General features: G+C 46.2%; 1 protein-coding gene across 1 annotated transcript in view; it reads left to right on the plus strand.

Annotated features, from left to right (window-relative positions):
• Positions 1-344: 344 nt before the first annotated feature.
• The window catches only part of stard8 (StAR-related lipid transfer (START) domain containing 8), an 88,615-nt gene continuing 71,217 nt past the window's right edge, over positions 345-17,742 (plus strand). Inside the window, exon 1 of the mRNA XM_055643633.1 lies at positions 345-918. Within this exon, the coding sequence (XP_055499608.1) occupies positions 816-918 (103 nt within the window). The 5' untranslated portion in view covers positions 345-815. The remainder of the gene's footprint in view (positions 919-17,742) is intronic.

The raw sequence follows: 17,742 nt of genomic DNA on the forward strand, positions 1-17,742 counted from the left end.
AAGCCTTTCCCTATTCGGTAAGTTTCAATGCCCCTCCCCTCCCCTCCTCTCCTCCTCCTCTCCTCCTCCTCTCCTCCTCTCCTCCTCCTCCCCTCCCTCATCCTTCCAAACTCCAGCGAGTAGAGAAACCCGTTGCCGTCAAACGCGCATCACACGTTATTTAACCCACTCATTCCTGGGATAATTCTGGTAAACCTCCTCTGGACCATCTCCAGAGCCACCACATCCTTCCTCGGACATGCCCCCCAAATTGCTCACGATACTCCAAAGGCTGTCTGACCAGCGCCTTGTAGAGCATCAGCATTGAATCCCTGATTTTGTATTCCAGTCCTCTGGAAATAAATGCTAGTTCCCCTCGGATCAGTGTGACGGTTCTCCTCTAATCTAAGGTAGACACAAAATGCTGGTGAAACTCAGCGGGTGAGGCAGGATCTATGGAGAGAGGGAATGGGGGAACATTTCGGGTCGAGACCCTACTGCAGACTGAATCCACTAATCTAACCATTACGTGGTAAGTGGCCGCGGGGACGTGCGAGAGTGGGTGTGGAGGAGGCCCCAAGCTGACAAATGACACATGATCTCACTTTGACTTGTTGATTTCAAACTCCCCGCAGCTGCGTAAAGAAACCGTTTGTTCCAATGAAGGCGAAGTGACTCAGTCCTTCCCCTTTCCCCAGAGCGCTGCCTGGCTGGGACACACACACACAGAGAGAAACAGACAGAGACCCCCCTCGCCGAGTGCCCCGGGCACGGACGATGCCCAGCGCTGCCCACAGGACATTCACAAGTCTACCCAGCCCACGGCTGCTACTGCCATGGATGCATCAGAGCCGCCCAACGCGGTCAGGAGATCCCGCAGCTTCCACTTTAAGAGCCTGACAACATTCCTCGGCAAAATGAGCAACCGAAGAGCAATAGGTAAGGACAGAATCTTCTTTCATTTAAAAACCCGTCCTGTTGTCAAACGAATGGGTGGAAACTTCTTCCCAAACAGTGACAAGACACTGACTTGGATAGGAGCGTGTGAGTTTTAAAAGAGTTTCTGAGAGTTATGTTTTCTGGCTGATAGTTTATAAAGTGTCTGTTTAACACAAGAGCGGGGCACCCGAGGGATTTTTTTCCTTCTCGCTCCATGCTGCCGTCTGGTATAAATCGCCCCGTGGCACTAAAGTCCCAGCTTCGACTGGAAGTATCGGACAACATCAACTTTTCAACATTCAATGCTGCGGCATTCGGCGAAAAGTAAATATCAACTCATCTTTGACTTGATTATACACCAGTGCCCGCGATAGTTTATCCGCATGGTTTGCCTTTGCACCGATCCCATCTCTTCATTCATTACAGAACGTTTGATTTGGCAACATAAAAATATGATTCATGGTACACAAGTGGAATGGTCTTAACTGTAGGACTCTGTGACTTGTTGGAAAAGCGTGATGGGGATTTGAAATGTACCTTCAGCGTCACTGTAAGGGTTTCGTCAAGATGAAAGTTTAACTTTCTGACATCTGGTGTTTTCGTTTTCACTTAACGCCGACGTTAACTGTTAAACACTGACAGCTTGGAAAGTTTATACCAAACTGTAAACCACTGCTTAGTGCGCACCCCCATATCTCAAATCTACATCTTAAAGATGATTAAGAGTATTTCGAAGAAATTTGATTTGGTTGGCTGGCCTCAGAAGATGGGGCAGTACCTAGAGACATAGAGTGTTACAGTGTGGAAACTGTGATACTTCAGCCCAACTTGCCCACACCAGCCATCATGTCCCATCTACACTAGTCCCACTTGCCTGTCTTAATTGTTTCTGAAACATTGCAACAACCCTGTCTCAACTACCTCCACTGGCAGGTCATTCCCACACCCTTTGTGTGAAAAAGTTACTCCTCAGATTCCTATTAAATCTTCACCGCCACCACCTCCAACTTAAACCCATGTCCTCTGATTCTCAAGTCCCCTACTCTGGACAAGAGACTCTGTGCATCTACCTGATCTATTCCTCTCCTGAATTTGTACTTGAGCTGTTGCTATTGGCTTTGACAACTTTGATTCAAGGAGCTGAGAATTTAGCCGTCCCAGGTCACAATCCAACGGCATCTAGGAGGTTTGTAGTAGGTTGGGTGGACTCATGACCTTGACAGAGAATAGGGTCAGGCCTGGTTATGCTCCCCTCGACCCTATGTTCCATATCTCAGCTTGTATGCGAATACCCGTCCACCACCGATTTTCTGGCACCCTTGGCTCCAGCACCTTGATGGATTATCCGTTTTGCCAGACCAACAGAGGTCAGGGCCTCCGAGAGGAATCCGATGGTACGGGAACAGTCTGCCTAGGGCGGCTGTCGAGGGGCTGAGATACTAACCAGCAAAGTCATCCTTGGAAATCCGTTATGGGAATGGGACTGCTGTCTCCAGAGCCCCAGCCGCAGGGGGCAAATGTGACCCACCGATCGACCACGGAAACCCATGTGAGGTTAAGATAGACCATCTCACCCGGCCTAGGTGCGGGAGGACCTCGGGGAGGTTTCAAGTGTTCTCGTGTAATTTTGTCTGGATTAAAGGAGGTGCTGGACCATCTCGGTGGTGGATGTATAATTTCAAACATTTTGCACTTGTATCAATGCGACTTTATGAATGAGTTCATCGTCATAAATATAACACATTTCACATTAGGTGTGTATTTGGAGTATTATTGGAAAGGTGGACCAAGATAATACCACCTGCCATTCCTTCCTACGCATTGACCCAGATATTACATGTTTTGTTTTCACTGATTGTGCCAGGACATTATTAGCCAGGGTGTGCCGCCATTAATAGAAAATAGACACAAAGTGCTGGAGTAACTCAACTGGGTCAGGCAGCATCTCTGGAGAAAAAGGAGGGGTGATGTTTTGGGTCAGCACCCTTTCTCGGACTGAAAGTAGAGGGGTGGGAAAAGGCCAGAACAAAGCAGGGCCAGCAACAGATGACCAAGGAAGGGTGGAGCCCATAATGGCCAGGACACTGGGATTGTCTGCTCTTCTGAACATTACCCATTGAGAGCTCTTTGTGTTTATTATCTGCAGCAGAAGGAGCGTGATCCTAACTCTGACAGCTCTAGTGCAATGATGTATGGCAACTCAGTGAATTCAAATCCATCTCCCAAATGCAGCAGCTGGAAGCAGTCTATAAAATCAATATTACTTAAGGAGACACGTAGTGATAATTGGGCATATATTCTGATAGAGATATAGCTCCAGAACCTTCAGCCAGCCATGCTTGCTGCTAACTTGAATGTTAGGTTTGAAGTTTCATTTTGCAGATCCCATGGTGTTAACTTCCATCCCATTGCCGGTGCAGTCATCACTGGCGATTCCCTGACTAGCATCAAGACTTTAGTTGATAAATGTGCTCACTTATGAGCACATGCAATGGGGCTGGTGAGGAGAGTGGTAAAACAAATGAATCCTATGAACCAATTGTAGCTAATCCATGTCTTGCCCCTCCTTGGCTTAGTCAGCTGTCAAACCAGCTTAATACGAGTGTTTCTGAGTGCTTCTGAGGGTTCGAAACATTCAGTGACTTTTAACACAATTTTAAGTTCAATGGTACTTTTTAGTCCAGCGAAATTTATATACAGTTCAGTAAGAGTATTCCTGTACATAATCACATCAGATTTAGTACAAGTGTTAAGTAATAGTACGTTGTAATAGTGTACAGACGTCGCCAGGTTTGGTGCCATTTTCGAGTTCATGTTGTCATGAGTCCAGAGTTTGTAACTTGGCTACAAAGGCCTGTTGTCTTGGCAGCGTTGGCGGGTTGGCCTGGCCTGGCCAAGCGTAGATGTTGGAGTTCACCATCGCTGCTCCACCGTTCATGCCATTTCAGGTCTCATCCAGACTGAGCGCTCGGTGTCTTGGAGTGGCCCCCGATCTAGTCAAGCCCCAGGCTATTGCGGGGCCTCCATTGTTGTGGTGCACTGTGCTGCCTCCTGCAGCCGATACCTCCCCCCTCCCCACACCCCCCTCTTTGCTTTGGTTTGTACCAAAGATAAGACACAAAGTTCTGGAGCAACACGCGTTTGGTGACGCCATCTTTAATCTCTTCACCCTCCTCTCTGGCTCTCTGGGATGAGCAGGGCTGGGCTTGGCTGCTGGCCTCCTTACTATTTGCAATACCAACCAATTCCAACAAACCCACTTAAAATAATGCATAAAACTGAACTATATTCAGCTAATATGACCTAATATTTAACATAGTCTATCTTAGCACTACTTCACCCGGCAGATTCTCAGTGTTACTGGTGGGGAATTGCTGCATCTTAGGCTTCAGTACAGGAGCAGATGATGGATCTGTAAGTGGAATGCTGCCAAGAAAAAGCAAGCAAAGAATGTATAGCACTCACAAGGCTTCCACATTTCAATGTGAGCATGCAGAAATCCTGAACTTGGTGGCAGCTTTATGGGGAAATGTTGGCAGTTTAGTCACGAGCTACTGCATATTCCTGTAAGGCTTATGATCTGTACTTAATATGATCAATGAGACCTCAATATATGTAGAAAGTAACTGCAGATGCTGTTGTATACCGAAGATAGACACAAAGTGCTGGAGTTACTCAGCCGGTCAGACAGCATCTCTGGAGATAAAGGATAGATAGGTGACGTTTCGGGACAGGACCTTTCTTCAGGTCTGAAGGAGGTCTGACATTTCAGGCCAGGACCACGTTCCAATTTCCAACGGGGAGGAGGTGAGCGAGGGAGCGAGGGGGCGAGGGAGCGGGGTAACGCTGGCAACCGCGGGGCGGGGGCGGGGGCGAGGAGCCGGAGCCGGAGCGGGGTAACCCCGGCAAAGAGGGCGAGGGCACAAGGAGATGGAGAAGCTGGACTTTTGCACAGATCACAAAGCTTTGGAAGAAAACGTAGTAACAAAGAACTGCAGATGCGGGTTACCTCGCTCTACTATCCCACCCCGTTGCAAGGCTTCACCCCACACCCGTGGTTACCACACTCTGCAAGGAGGGGGGAAGAATGGTGGTAGTAGAGTGAGATAAACCAGGACAACGGGGGCGGGGATAACCGTTAAAACGGGGAGATGTATGGGGTTAGGAGGGAGAGATAGATCCGCCGTGATTGAATGGCGGAGTAGACTTGATGGGCCGAATCGTCTAGTTTTGCTCCTAACTCTTATGATCTCATCCGAACAACGGGGGCGTGGTGTAAGCTGGCAACGGGGGGGAGGTGAATCCTAGAAATGGGGGGAAGGGGATGTAGAGTGAGGTGATCACGATAACGGGGGTGGGGGTGAGGAGTGAAACAACCCCAGTAACGGGGTGGAAGTATAGGTAGGCGCTGACGACTCTGGCAACGGTAACACCGGCTGCGGGGCGGGGTAAGGTAACTGGGAATGGGGTTGAGGAGCCGGGGTAACCCTGGCAGCGAGGGTGAGGCCAACAAGGAGCTGCAGAAACTGGACTTTTGCACAGATCACAAAAGCGATGGAGGAAAATGTAGAAACAAGAAACTGCAGATGCTACTGTACCAAAAAAAACACGCACAAAGTGCTGGAGTATTCAGTGGGTCAGTCAGCATCTCTGGAGAACATGGATAGGAGATGTTTTGGGTGGTTTCCCCAGGTTGATTATGGTGGTGGGAAGGGACAAGAAAGCTGGAAAAGATGGAGTGGGCGGGGGTGAGAGATGGTCTCAGTGAGAAGGAGAACTTCAAAGTGGCAGTGGAGGGAGTAAGATGAGTGTGCTGGGGGGGGGGGGGGGGGGGGGGGGGGGGGGGGAAGGAATGGGTCAGTGCTAACATTGGTACAGAGTTGTGGGAGAGGAGGCCGCAGTTTAAGAATAAGGGGTAAGACATTTAGAACGGAGATGATGAAACACTTTTTCACACAGAGTTGTGAATCTGTGGAATTCTCTGCTTCAGAGGGCGGTGGAGGCCGGTTCTCTGGATACTTTCAAGAGGGAGCTTGATGGGGCTCTTAAAGATACATATTTCTCCAGGGGCATCGTATGATGGCAGCCTCTGCCTACAGTCTCTGTTTTTCATCTTTTTGTTATTTTTAGTCTAAAAAGTATGTTTTGGAGGTTTCTTAATCTTTTTCTGTGGGAAGGGTAAGGGGGAAACCATTTCTCAGTCATTTCCTGGTGAAGACGCGTCTGGAGAGAAGGAGCAGGAGTGGGGAACTGGGGGCAGAAACAGTATAAGCAAGTCTTTTGGGGGATGGCAGAGAGGGTGAATGGTAGCTGTCACATCTGGGGAGAGGAGTAACCCTTAGCAGTGGAGAGAAGAAATGGGTCTGGCATAATTGAAGCATGGAATGGGGGTGGGGAAAGGTAGCAGGGTACCTCTGAGAACGGAGGAGAAGGACAACCGTGGGAGTAAAAGTAACATTAGCAAATTTGCAGATGACACAAAGCTGGGTGGCAGTGTGAACTGTGAAGAGGATGCAGGGTGACAGGTTGGGTGAGTGGGCAGATGCAGTTTAATGTGGATAAGTGTGAGGTTATCCACTTTGGTGGCAAAAACAGGAAGGCAGATTTTCTAAATGAAGTCAAGGTGGGGGAAAAGGGGAAGTACAATGGGATCTGGGGGTCCTTGCTCATCAGTCAATGAAAGTAAGCATGCAGGTACAGCAGACAGTGAAGAAGGCAAATGGCATGTTGGCCTTCATAACAAGAGGAGTTGAGTATAGGAGCAAAGAGGTCCTTCTGCAGTTGTACAGGACCCTAGTGAGACCACACCTGGAGTATTATGTGCCAATCTCCCAATTTGAGGAAGGACATTCTTGCTAGTGAGGGAGTGCAGTGTAGGTTCACCAGGTTAGTTCCCGGTATGGCGGGAGCTTGTATACTCTGGAATTTAGAAGGATGTGAGGGGATCTTATTGAAACATATAAGATTATGGGTTTGGACACGCTAGAGGCAGGAAACGTGTTCCCGATGTTGGGGGAGTCCAGAACCAGGGGCCACAATTTAAGAATAAGGGGTAAGCCATTTAGAACGGAGATGAGGAAAAACTTTTTCACACAGAGTTGTGAGTTGTGGAATTCTCTGCCTCAGAGGGCGGTGGAGGTTGGCTCTGTGGATGCTTTCAAGAGAGAGCCAGACAGAGCTCTTAAAGATGGCGGAGTCAAGGGTTATGGAGAGAAGGCAGGAGCGGAGTACTGATTGTGGATGATCAGCCATGATTACATTGAATGGTGGTGCTGGCTCGAAGGGCCTACTCCTGCACCTATTGTCTATTATATGGGATGGGTAGCCTTGGCTGCAGGGGAGATTGGGGCAGATCTGGAGAAACCCAGGGAATGTATGGGTTCGAGGAAGAAGGTTAACCTGGCCTCTGATGGTGGGGCGGGGGGAGGAGTGGGGTAAGCTGGGGAGCTAGTCTGCAGTAATGGGGACCCAGAGCTGTGTAACCCAGTTGAAAGAGGAATGGGTGTATTGTAACGGTGGAGAAGATATGGGTAATCTGGACTCCCGAGAGAGGAAATATATGCAGCCACTGGTATCAAGTGAATGGGGAACAACAAAATCTGCGCACTCCCCACTCCCGGATAAGTACATGTTAATTTAATAAATCTTCACCAATATGAACTATCATTTATTTTAAGTTTTCATTTAATAGAGGTGTTATTTATTTAAACAATGGGAATGAAATGCATTTGGAGACTTTCAATTGCAGGTGGTGGGGGGTGGGGAAATGTGTTTCACTGTCTTTTTGGAAGTTAGAAACTTCAAAGTTCATACCTTTGGGTTGTAACTACAAATGGAATACATGAATTATATTCTTCCAATTTGCACTTGGGCTCTATGTAGCTGATCTATCTCTCCCTCCTAATCCCATTCTCCTGTCTTCTTCCCTTAACTCCTGACACCCGTACCAATCAAGAATCTATCTATCTCTGCCTTGACTTAACTTCCATTGACGACCTCCGCAACCTTCTGACTAAAGAAATTCCTCCTCGTCTCCTTCCTAAAGGAACGTTCTTTAATTAAGAGGTTATGGTCGCTAATCCTAGTCTCTCCTACTAGTGGAAACATCCTCTCCCTATGTACACTCTATCCAAGAGGGGACGATGCGACTTGTGGGACCAGTTTGAAGCTGGCAGAATTAGTGAAGGATGATAGATTGGAAGGAGAAGGTAGTGGGGTGATAGTGAACACACTGTTCTGTCTCGTGAGAAAAGGCTTGAGAACAGGCATGCAGTAAATGGAGTAAATGTGACTGAGGGCTCCATCAGAGGGAAAGTTTATTGTCCCCCCCCCCCCCCACCCCATTCTGTTTTCTGTTAAGTAAGCAAGCATTTATATCAATGCGAGTGTGTGTTTATAAATTTTTTTTTAAAACTTTGTAAAGCACCTGAGCTCTTGTGTAAACGATCAGTTGATAAAATATTTGTTTTAGTTTGATACATGCAGGAGATGGATGGCAAGAAAAGTTCATCAATGGCAAATACTATCCTCAGGAATTTACTGTATCTCCCCCTGAACAAATCTTTGCATAATGGAGGGTTCTTTAGGAAGCAGTCCCCTTCATTAATTTATGTTTGGGTGAAAGCTTCTTTTCATCCAGATGTGCAATTAAATATACAACTGCGTGTAATTAGGCTTTACTGAAATCTAGATTGACATTCCTTTGTATTACTGAAGGAGTGCTGCACTGTGAGAAATGCTGTTTTTCATATGAGATATTAAACAAAAGTTATATTTTGCTGCTTGGATGGATGCAAAAGGTTATATGGCACTTTACTGTAAATGCGCTTCTTTACCCTGGTTAAAATTTCTCAAGCATTGAATACTTAAATATTACCTGGTTATGAATAGGTTGTTTGCAAGAGCTTCCCGAGTACTTTACCACTATGGTTCCATTTCATATTAAATTAAAATCTTATTTAGCCTGGACAAATATAGACCACCTCCAATCTAGACTAATTAATAGCTGGTGTAAATTCACCATTGTCTAGGAGATCTACAATTTTGGCTAATATTTTTTCCATGCTAATATTTATTTTTAATCAAGATGGCGGACTGCGGGGGTGATGCGCCGTCGTGTATGGCCGCTCCTCCTGCAGTCCGTCCTTTCTCCCTTTTTTATTTTTATTTTTAGTCCTTAGTTGGAAGTCTTCTTTTATGTGGTGGGTGGGGGGGGGGAAGGGGGAAACTGTTTAAATCCCAGTCCTACCTGGTCGGAGAAGCGGTTTTCTTCCAAACCGCTTCTTCGTCCTCTCTGTGCGGCCTACCGTCGAGCTGGAGCAGCGCTGGAGCGGCGTTTCCTGCCGGGACTGCGGGGCTTCGCCGGCGGTACAGATGCTGGGACACCAACACCAACGTGGAGCGGGCGATGCCTTACCGGGTCGCCTTCGGGTAAGCTCCGGAGCACTGGGAACATCGCTGTGCTGCGGCTGCAGAGCGTCCAGCCGCGGGCGGGCGGCACTGGATTTCAACACCGCGGGGCCTGGTGTCCGAGTTCGCCAGTGTCAGCGGTCCGGCCAGCGCGGCCTGAGAACTTTGGACATTGCAGTCTTCAGGGAGGAAGCGGCCGCTTCAGTCCAGGCCGCTGAAAAATCGTTCACCCGACGGCGATGATCCGGCTTCGCGGCAGAGGGCCTGAGAACATCGAGTTGGCTGAGGAGGCCACATATAGACCCCGACCTCGGGTGGACTATGAGGGGGAGAACTGGATAATTTTAGCGCCTTCCCTCACAGTGAATTCTGCTGTGGGGGGACGTTTCTTGTTGATTTCTATAGTGTACTGTTCTGTGTCTTTTTTCTCTTTTTTGTTTTTATGGATTTATTGACATTTGATCTGTTCAATTAATTTAATCAATCTCTGTAAAGCACTTTGGTTCAAATACTGGTTTTGTTGAAAAGTGCTATATAAATAAAGATTATTATTATTATTATTATTGAAGAAAGGTCCCGACCCGAAACGCCACCCACCTCTTTCTCCAGAGATGTTTCCTGACCCGTTGAGTTACTCCAGCAGTTTGCGTCTTATCTTTGGTACAAACCAGCATCTGCAGTTCTTTGTTTCAGCAAAACATTGTTGCTGTGTCATTTGTAACATCTGACAATTTCCTGCACCTTTATAGGGAACCCTACACGCAACTCGGGCTGTAAATATCATTGTAAGATATCGGTAGGAACCAGAAATACTAATAGCAGTTAAGTGCCTTATTTGGGTTGTTGTAAGGAGAGGATTTATCTGTGGATATACCTTATTGCTGCTGTCACTGAAGCACTTTATCATTAGGCCCATTACCAACGAGGCCTAGAGCTATGAATTCATTTTCAGAGGGTTTTAAGTTAGTCGTAAGGGAAATCTCCTTTGAGGTGTCAGAAAATATGCTTTTACCTTTGGGCAATCCTCTGTAATTTAACCTTCAAATGACAAGGAACACAGAAGCAGGAGCGGGTCCTGAACAGGAGAATGAGAAGAGTGTAGAGTTACTGAGCCACATGACGATACAGAGCACAAAATCTTATCTTCTGCAACATAAAAGCAATATCTGAGAAGGTTCAAGTACTCAAATGTATATTCCTCGAGTATTATGTAGATTCCTGAAGTCTGACCAGAAGCGATGTTTTAGGAATTCTATTGTTTGGTTTGTGTTGGTGAGAACAGCCATGATCACAATGAATGACGGTGCTGGCTCGAGGGGCCGAATGGCCTCCACCTGCACCTATTTTCTATGTTTCTAGAATACATTTCACAGATCAGATTCCTTCCAGTCCAATGCAAGTGATGTGCTACATTTTATCTGTGACCAACCATGGGTGTTGGCAGGTGATAGACGCGCATGTTCATTAGGGCTCCCCTATTCATTTCAATCTCCGTGGAAGCAACTTCTCAACCTGCGGGTTTATGAGGCATTTTTGAACAAATGGGATGCTTGGAGGTGGAAGGCCCTGCGGACTGCACTTGCGTTATATACACGTCAGAATGAGAAGCAATAACAATCCACAAAGGTTTGTGGCCACAGGCATGTGATCTTTAACATCTTCATGACTCACCAGTCTCAAAACTTTTTGTACACCACTGAAATTCTCTATTCTTCTTTATATTCCTCTATTTGTCTTTTGATTTAAAAAAAAATTCCCAATTGTATGAAGGACATGAAGGTGACCAATTGTCCTTGTTGTATCTTGCACCGAAGTGCTTGAGGATAAACGGCAGGACTTGTTGCAACTTGATCCTGCTGCAGGGTATCAGTGAGAGGAAGCTGAATCCTGGGAAAATCTACATCCCAGACATGACTGCTGGATGTATTCTCCAGTGGGCCAGTGATTGCTGGAAGCCACACTTATAGAGCCATGCAGCGTGGAAGCAGGCCCTTCAGCCCAACTTGCCCACGCTGACCAACTGCATTAGTCCCACTTGCCGATGTTTGGCCTATATCCCTCTAAACCTTTCCTATCCATGTACCTGTCCAAATGTTTTATATATGTTGTGATCGTACCTGCCTCAACTATTTCCTCTTGCAGCTCATTCCATGTGCCCACAAACCTTTGCTTAAAGTGTCCTTGTACCCTTCAGAAGTGGGGATCAAATCCTATCATTGTCATTTTGGAGAAACAGCGTGGAACCAGGCAACGCCGACCATCGATCACCAGTTCACACTCGTTCTATGTTCTGCATATTAAGGGTATTTTACAGACGCCAATTAACCAACAAACCTTTGGGATGTGGGAGGAAACCGGAGCACCCGGATGAAACCCACAAGATCATGGGGAGAACGTGCAAACGCCACACACAGACAGCACCCGAGATCAGGGTGGAACCCGGGTCTCTGGCACCGTGAGGCAGCAGCTCTATGCTACGCAACTGCCATAATCAGATGGTCTCCTACCTGTAATGTAATGCAGCTGATGTTACGTGGTAGCCAAGTGCATCTTGTACAAATTTGTAAAGACTCCTGATTAGATACAAATTTATTAATTTAGTAGTGGTGCACATGGTAATGGGAGTTGAACGAGACGCACACAACAGTTGAGAATTAAGCATTGTTAGGTTATAGCAAATGTTGAACAATAGTGCCAAAGGACCATTGTACAAGATGGTGCCTGAAAGACATACAGTATTCATTAAGTGGGAGGCTTCTGACCGTAATGTAAATAACAGTTTTTGAATAATGTGATGAGATGAGTGGGGAGTCTAATGATCAGATGCGTAAGTTCTGCATCACTTCCCCGGCAAAAAGAGGAACTGGGAAGAAAACCATGTGAAAGAAAACAACAAACGGTGCAGCATTCGTAGCTAAGGGGCTTTCTGATGATCTCATCTCCTGCCCGGCAGAAATGGTCGCAGCAGATTTAACATAACTCGGTGCACCCTCCTTCTCCTGACTCTGCAAGAAAAGTCTTGGATTTCCCACCAAGGCTGCATCTGTCGTAGCTCCATCTGTAGCTCTGCATCTCCCTGATGGGAAAGCCACTTCTTCATTCAGCCATTGCTTAGAACTGTGGTAGAGATTTGAAACACTTCTCAACTTCTCGTGTGCTTTGGCCTGAGTGCAGGTTAAATAGTCTAGATCGGAGGGATAAATGATGTCCTCTTTTTAAATCTTTAACATCTTCACATTGACCTCTAATGCTGTCTATTATAGCAACTTTGTTGTCGAATTCTCTCCCCATCCATCTTCATTGTGGAACTGTCAACTCCCAGGGATTGTTCGATGTACCCTACAAAGAGGCAGGCATAGCTGGGGCCCATATGGGTGCCTATGGCTATGCCTTGAAGTTGGAGAAGTCGAAGGAGAAGTTGAATAAGGGTCTCGACCCGAAACATCACCCATTCCTTCTATCCAGAGATGCTGTCTGGCCCGCTGAGTTATTCCAGTATATTCTGTCTAGTTCAGCAATTTAAAAACGAAGGGTCTCGACCCGAAACCTCACCCATTCCATCTATCCAGAGATGCTGTCTGGCCCGCTGAGTTACTCCAGCATTTTGTGTCTACAATGATAAAACCCTTGCTTGTTCTGACACTTCCATGTCTTCACTGCTGTACGTTCTGGTTTTACCAGTGTTGACTTACTAGATTTAACAAACCAGGTGAATTATTTATTTCTATCTCCTTTGGATTATGTTATAATAAATCCAGGAATCCAAATCGTGAAGTTGAAAGTTTCAGCAGAGTGCGGACAGTCCAATCCCGCTATTCTTTGCACGTGACTTTCTATTCTCATTTCATTTGATTGAACAGGGAAAGAACTGGGGAAGAAATATTTTTGAATGGTCACAGCTTTCAATTTAATCTGTGGTTGATGACGATTAAGGTTTTTTCCAAAATAGACTTGGAAAAATAATAGTCATAGAGCTATGCAGCACGACCACAGACTCTTTGGCCGAACTCATACATGGTACCTTCCTGAGTTGGTCCCACTTGCTAGCTCATGAACCTGTCCAAATATTTTTTACGCATTCTAATTGAACCTGCCTCTACCACTTCCTCCAGCAACACACTCCATATACTCTCTGTGTGTGGAAAAACCCACCCCAGGTCCTTTAAATCTTTCCCTTCTCACTTCAAATCTATCCCTCTAGTTTTAGACTTCCCTACTCTGGGAAAAATATGGTAACTGTCCACCCCCTACATGATTTTATAAATGTCTATAATATCACCCCTCAGTCTTCTTTACTACAAGGAAAACCATTCCAGCCTCTCCATATAACTCGAGCACTCCTGTCATGCAACATCCTTCTCAGCACTCTCTCGGGTGCAATCACATCTTTCCTTTAATATGGTGACCAGAACAGAGTGCAATATTCCAGGTGTGATCTTAGCAATGTTGTGAAACGTGATACTCCAATTCTTGCACCCAACGCCTTCTCCAAAGAAGGAAAGCGGGCCGTCAGGGTAGGGTCGGCAAGGTAGGCAGTGCCTACCCTGACTAAAATTATAAAATGGTAATTATTAAATATTAATAGTAAAGGCACGGGAGAATTGTGCTTTCCTAAGAGATCAATCTCTTGGGTAGGCATAATGCTCCAGTGCCTTTCATCCGCAGTACATTTAACACGCGGAAGTATGTGCTACTCATGAGCTGTTGATGCTGCTTCAAGCCGTCAGTGGCAATGGTCTATAGGGGCAGCTGAAATTCTGCCTTTACACCGTGGACTGCGTGCATGTGCAGCGCAGGTTTCTTTTAAAAGCCGACTGACAGCTCGCCGGGGAGATCTGCACAATCTGCGCATCCGCGGTTTTCAAGATTTTTTAAGGCCGACTGACTGACTGCCTACCCTGACTAGTTACTCACGGCACGTGCCTGTAAAGCGTACACCTTCTTTACCATCTTTTCTACCTGAATCACCACTTTTAGGGAACCATGTACTTGAGGATCTAGGACTCTCTGTTCTACCACACTCCCCAGGGCCTTATCGTTCACTGCATCAGTCCTTCCTGTTTTGACTTTTCAAAATGCATCATTCTGCACCTGTCTGTATTAAATGTAATCTGCCATTACATTGCCTACTTTCTCAGTTAATGTCGATGCACAGAGCTGAAAAATTTACAAGCTTGCAGCAAATTTAGTAAAAACTCTCTGCGTTCTGTCCTTTGAGGTTACAGTGTGTCCCTCAGATGAGATTTCTGATAAATGAAAAAGACACTTCACAGCAACTAGTCTGATATTTATTTGTGTGAGAAAGACATGACTTGAATCTTGATGTTCAAATATTCTCTTCCTGGCCTTCACTCTTATCTCTGGAGTTCCAATAGGATATTGCCTGTCTCCTCTTCCTTAACCACATGCCACCCCTTGGTGTGCTCATTTGGAGGTGCAGAGCCAAATGTCCATAAACAGGGCTTGGATGGTGAGCACAATCACTGCGCATCAAAGAGATGTTGACTTGGATGGTTCATAATTTGGACTCTAATTTGTGCCAATCACCAGGTTATTGTTTAGTTTAGAGATACAATGTGGAAACAGGCCCTTCGGCCCACTGGGTCTGCACCAACCAGTGATCTTGGCATATAAACACTATCCTACACGCACTACTGACAATGTTTACATTTACCAAGCCAATTTACCTACATGCCTGTATGTCTTTGGTTGTGGTAGGGTGTAGATGATGCTTGCTGCTGTTGTCATATAACCATATAACAATTACAGCACGGAAACAGGCCATCTCGACCCTTCTGGTCCGTGCCGAACACATAATCTCCCCTAGTCCCATACACCTGCGCTCAGACCATAACCCTCCATTCCCTTCCCATCCATATAACTATCCAATTTATTTTTAAATGATAAAAACGAACCTGCCTCCACCACCTTCACTGGAAGCTCATTCCACACAGCTACCACTCTCTGAGTAAAGAAGTTCCCCCTCATGTTACCCCTAAACTTCAGTCCCTTAATTCTCAAGTCATGTCCCCTTGTTTGAATCTTCCCTACTCTCAGTGGGAAAAACTTTTCCACGTCAACTCTGTCTATCCCTCTCATCATTTTAAAAACCTCTATCAAGTCCCCCCTTAACCTTCTGCACTCCAAAGAATAAAGCCCTAACTTGTTCAACCTTTCTCTGTAACTTGTCCTTGAATGATTCCTGCTTCTGATCAGCAATTGGTATTTTGGTTGAAAAGTACATAAGTGAAGGAGGTATAAGCAAATGCTGGTTCACAAAATCTGACACAGAGTACTGGAGTAACTCAGCGGGTCTGGAGAACATTGATAGGTGACATGTCGTGTTGGGACCAAAGATAAATAATCCTCGGGCAACTAATCATTTCTCAGCTAAGCTTTTTGACCCGAGGAGAATTGCAGTGATCCGTGGTTTCTCAACTTGACTTGTATGCCAAGAGTCAGGCTGAGAAACCATGGACCATACAATTCTTCTTGTCCAAGAGTTTACTGAAAAAATGGCTAGTTGCCTGAAGATTTGTAATCTCTGTAGAATTGTAGCAGAACAGGGGCGCAGGGAATCACAGAGGGGGGAGGGGAGGGGGGGCATTGAAAGAAGCTCTCACCTTCGAGTGAGGAGGTGAACTTCTTCAAAGTAGGCCATACTTTGAGGAGATTTAGCACTCCACAACGTGCTGGAGTAACTCAACGGGTCAGGCTACAGTCTGAAGAAGAGAACTTGACCCAAAGTGTCGCCCACCTCGTCTTCCAGAGATGAAGAAGGGGTTTGGCCCGAAATGTTGCCTATTTCCTTCGCTCCATAGATGCTGCTGCACCCGCTGAGTTTCTCCAGCAGTTTTGTGTACCTTCGATTTTCCAGCATCTGCAGTTCCTTGTTGAACACTTCCAGAGATTATGCCCAATATTCCAGCACTTTGTTCTCTACAAAATATCTGAGCCAATTCTTGAGTTTCTCTTCTCCTTTGGGGATGGGCGGTGTGGCTCTTTCTGTGCTGCCACCATTCTTGTTTAGCATGCAGGTCTTGTTTCCTTTAGCCATGTTTTGTGTTTCGATTGGAGTACTGTTTTAGCTCTCTGTTTTGGGCCGGACTGGCATTTAAAACCTCACCCATGGCTGATGGTTTCAATCCAAATCTTTTCAAGTCTGACATCAACTTTCCACATAGTAGATTCTTCTCTCATGTGATTCAGAGGCAACACAGCAAGTATGTAAAGGTTGGCAACATACAGCTACTGACAGCAAGGAAACTACTTCAACATTCCATGTCACTGCCTATGCCAATCATGATAAGATGTCACAAAAACAATAGCTTGAGGGATGGGCTTCTCCCTCCCAGCTTCTAACCGTCACCTTCTGCTTTATCTATTTCTCTCCTTTGTCTTATTATACTTTTCTCTTCTGTATGTTGTTGATCTCACCAGCTTCCTTCAGCATCTTTCCTTCTTCATCCAACAATTTCTTTCCCATGGTTACACAAAAAAGCTGGAGAAACTCAGCGGATGCAACAGTATCTATGGAGCGAAGGAAATAGGCAACGTTTCGGGCCGAAACCCTTCAAAGGGTTTACACATCTACTATGTGTAATTTCTTTCCCATGATCGATTGATTGAAAGATGCAGTATAGAAACAGGTCCCACAGCTCACCGACCATCGGACACCCGTTCGCACTAGTTCTGTGTTATCCCACATTCTCATCTGCTCCCTACACACTCTGAGCCAATTGACCTCCCCAACCCGCCTGTCCTTGGGTTGTGGGAGGAAACCAGAGCGCAGGATGACCATGCATCACTGGGGAGAACATGCAAACCTGTAAGATCATAAGTGATAGGGGCAGAATTAGGCCATTTGGCCCATCAAGTCTACTCCGCCATTCAATCATGGCTGATCTATCCCCCCTAACCCCATTCTCCTGCCTTCTCCCCATAACCTCTGGCACCCCACAGTCTCCACACAGATAGCACCCGAGGTCAGGACCGAACCCATGTTTCTGGCAGTGTGAGGAAGTGGCTCTACCACCCTCGTGCTTCCACTTTTCCAATTGTAGACACAGAATCTCCTGCAACGACCTCTCTTCGTGGCCCTCGTTATTACCTCCTGGAATTCTAACAGGATATATCCTGGTCTGTCACCTTTAGTTTAGTTTAGAGATACAGCATGGAAACAGGCCCTTCGGCCCACGATGATGATCCCCGCACATTAACACTACCCTACCTCTTCCTTAGCAATGTATCATCCCTTGATATGATCATTTGGAGGTGCAGATTCCAGCCAAATCCAGGTTATTATCTCCTTTGGCAACCTCTCTTGACTCTCTCCAATGTCTCTGTGCTGTCTGCCTTCCTCCTGGATGAGCCATTGTTTCATCTAACTACGTTCAGGTCATTTAAGTCCGTATC

This window comes from Leucoraja erinacea, chromosome 12, assembly GCF_028641065.1.
Source record: "Leucoraja erinacea ecotype New England chromosome 12, Leri_hhj_1, whole genome shotgun sequence".
Classification (NCBI taxonomy): domain Eukaryota; kingdom Metazoa; phylum Chordata; class Chondrichthyes; order Rajiformes; family Rajidae; genus Leucoraja; species Leucoraja erinaceus.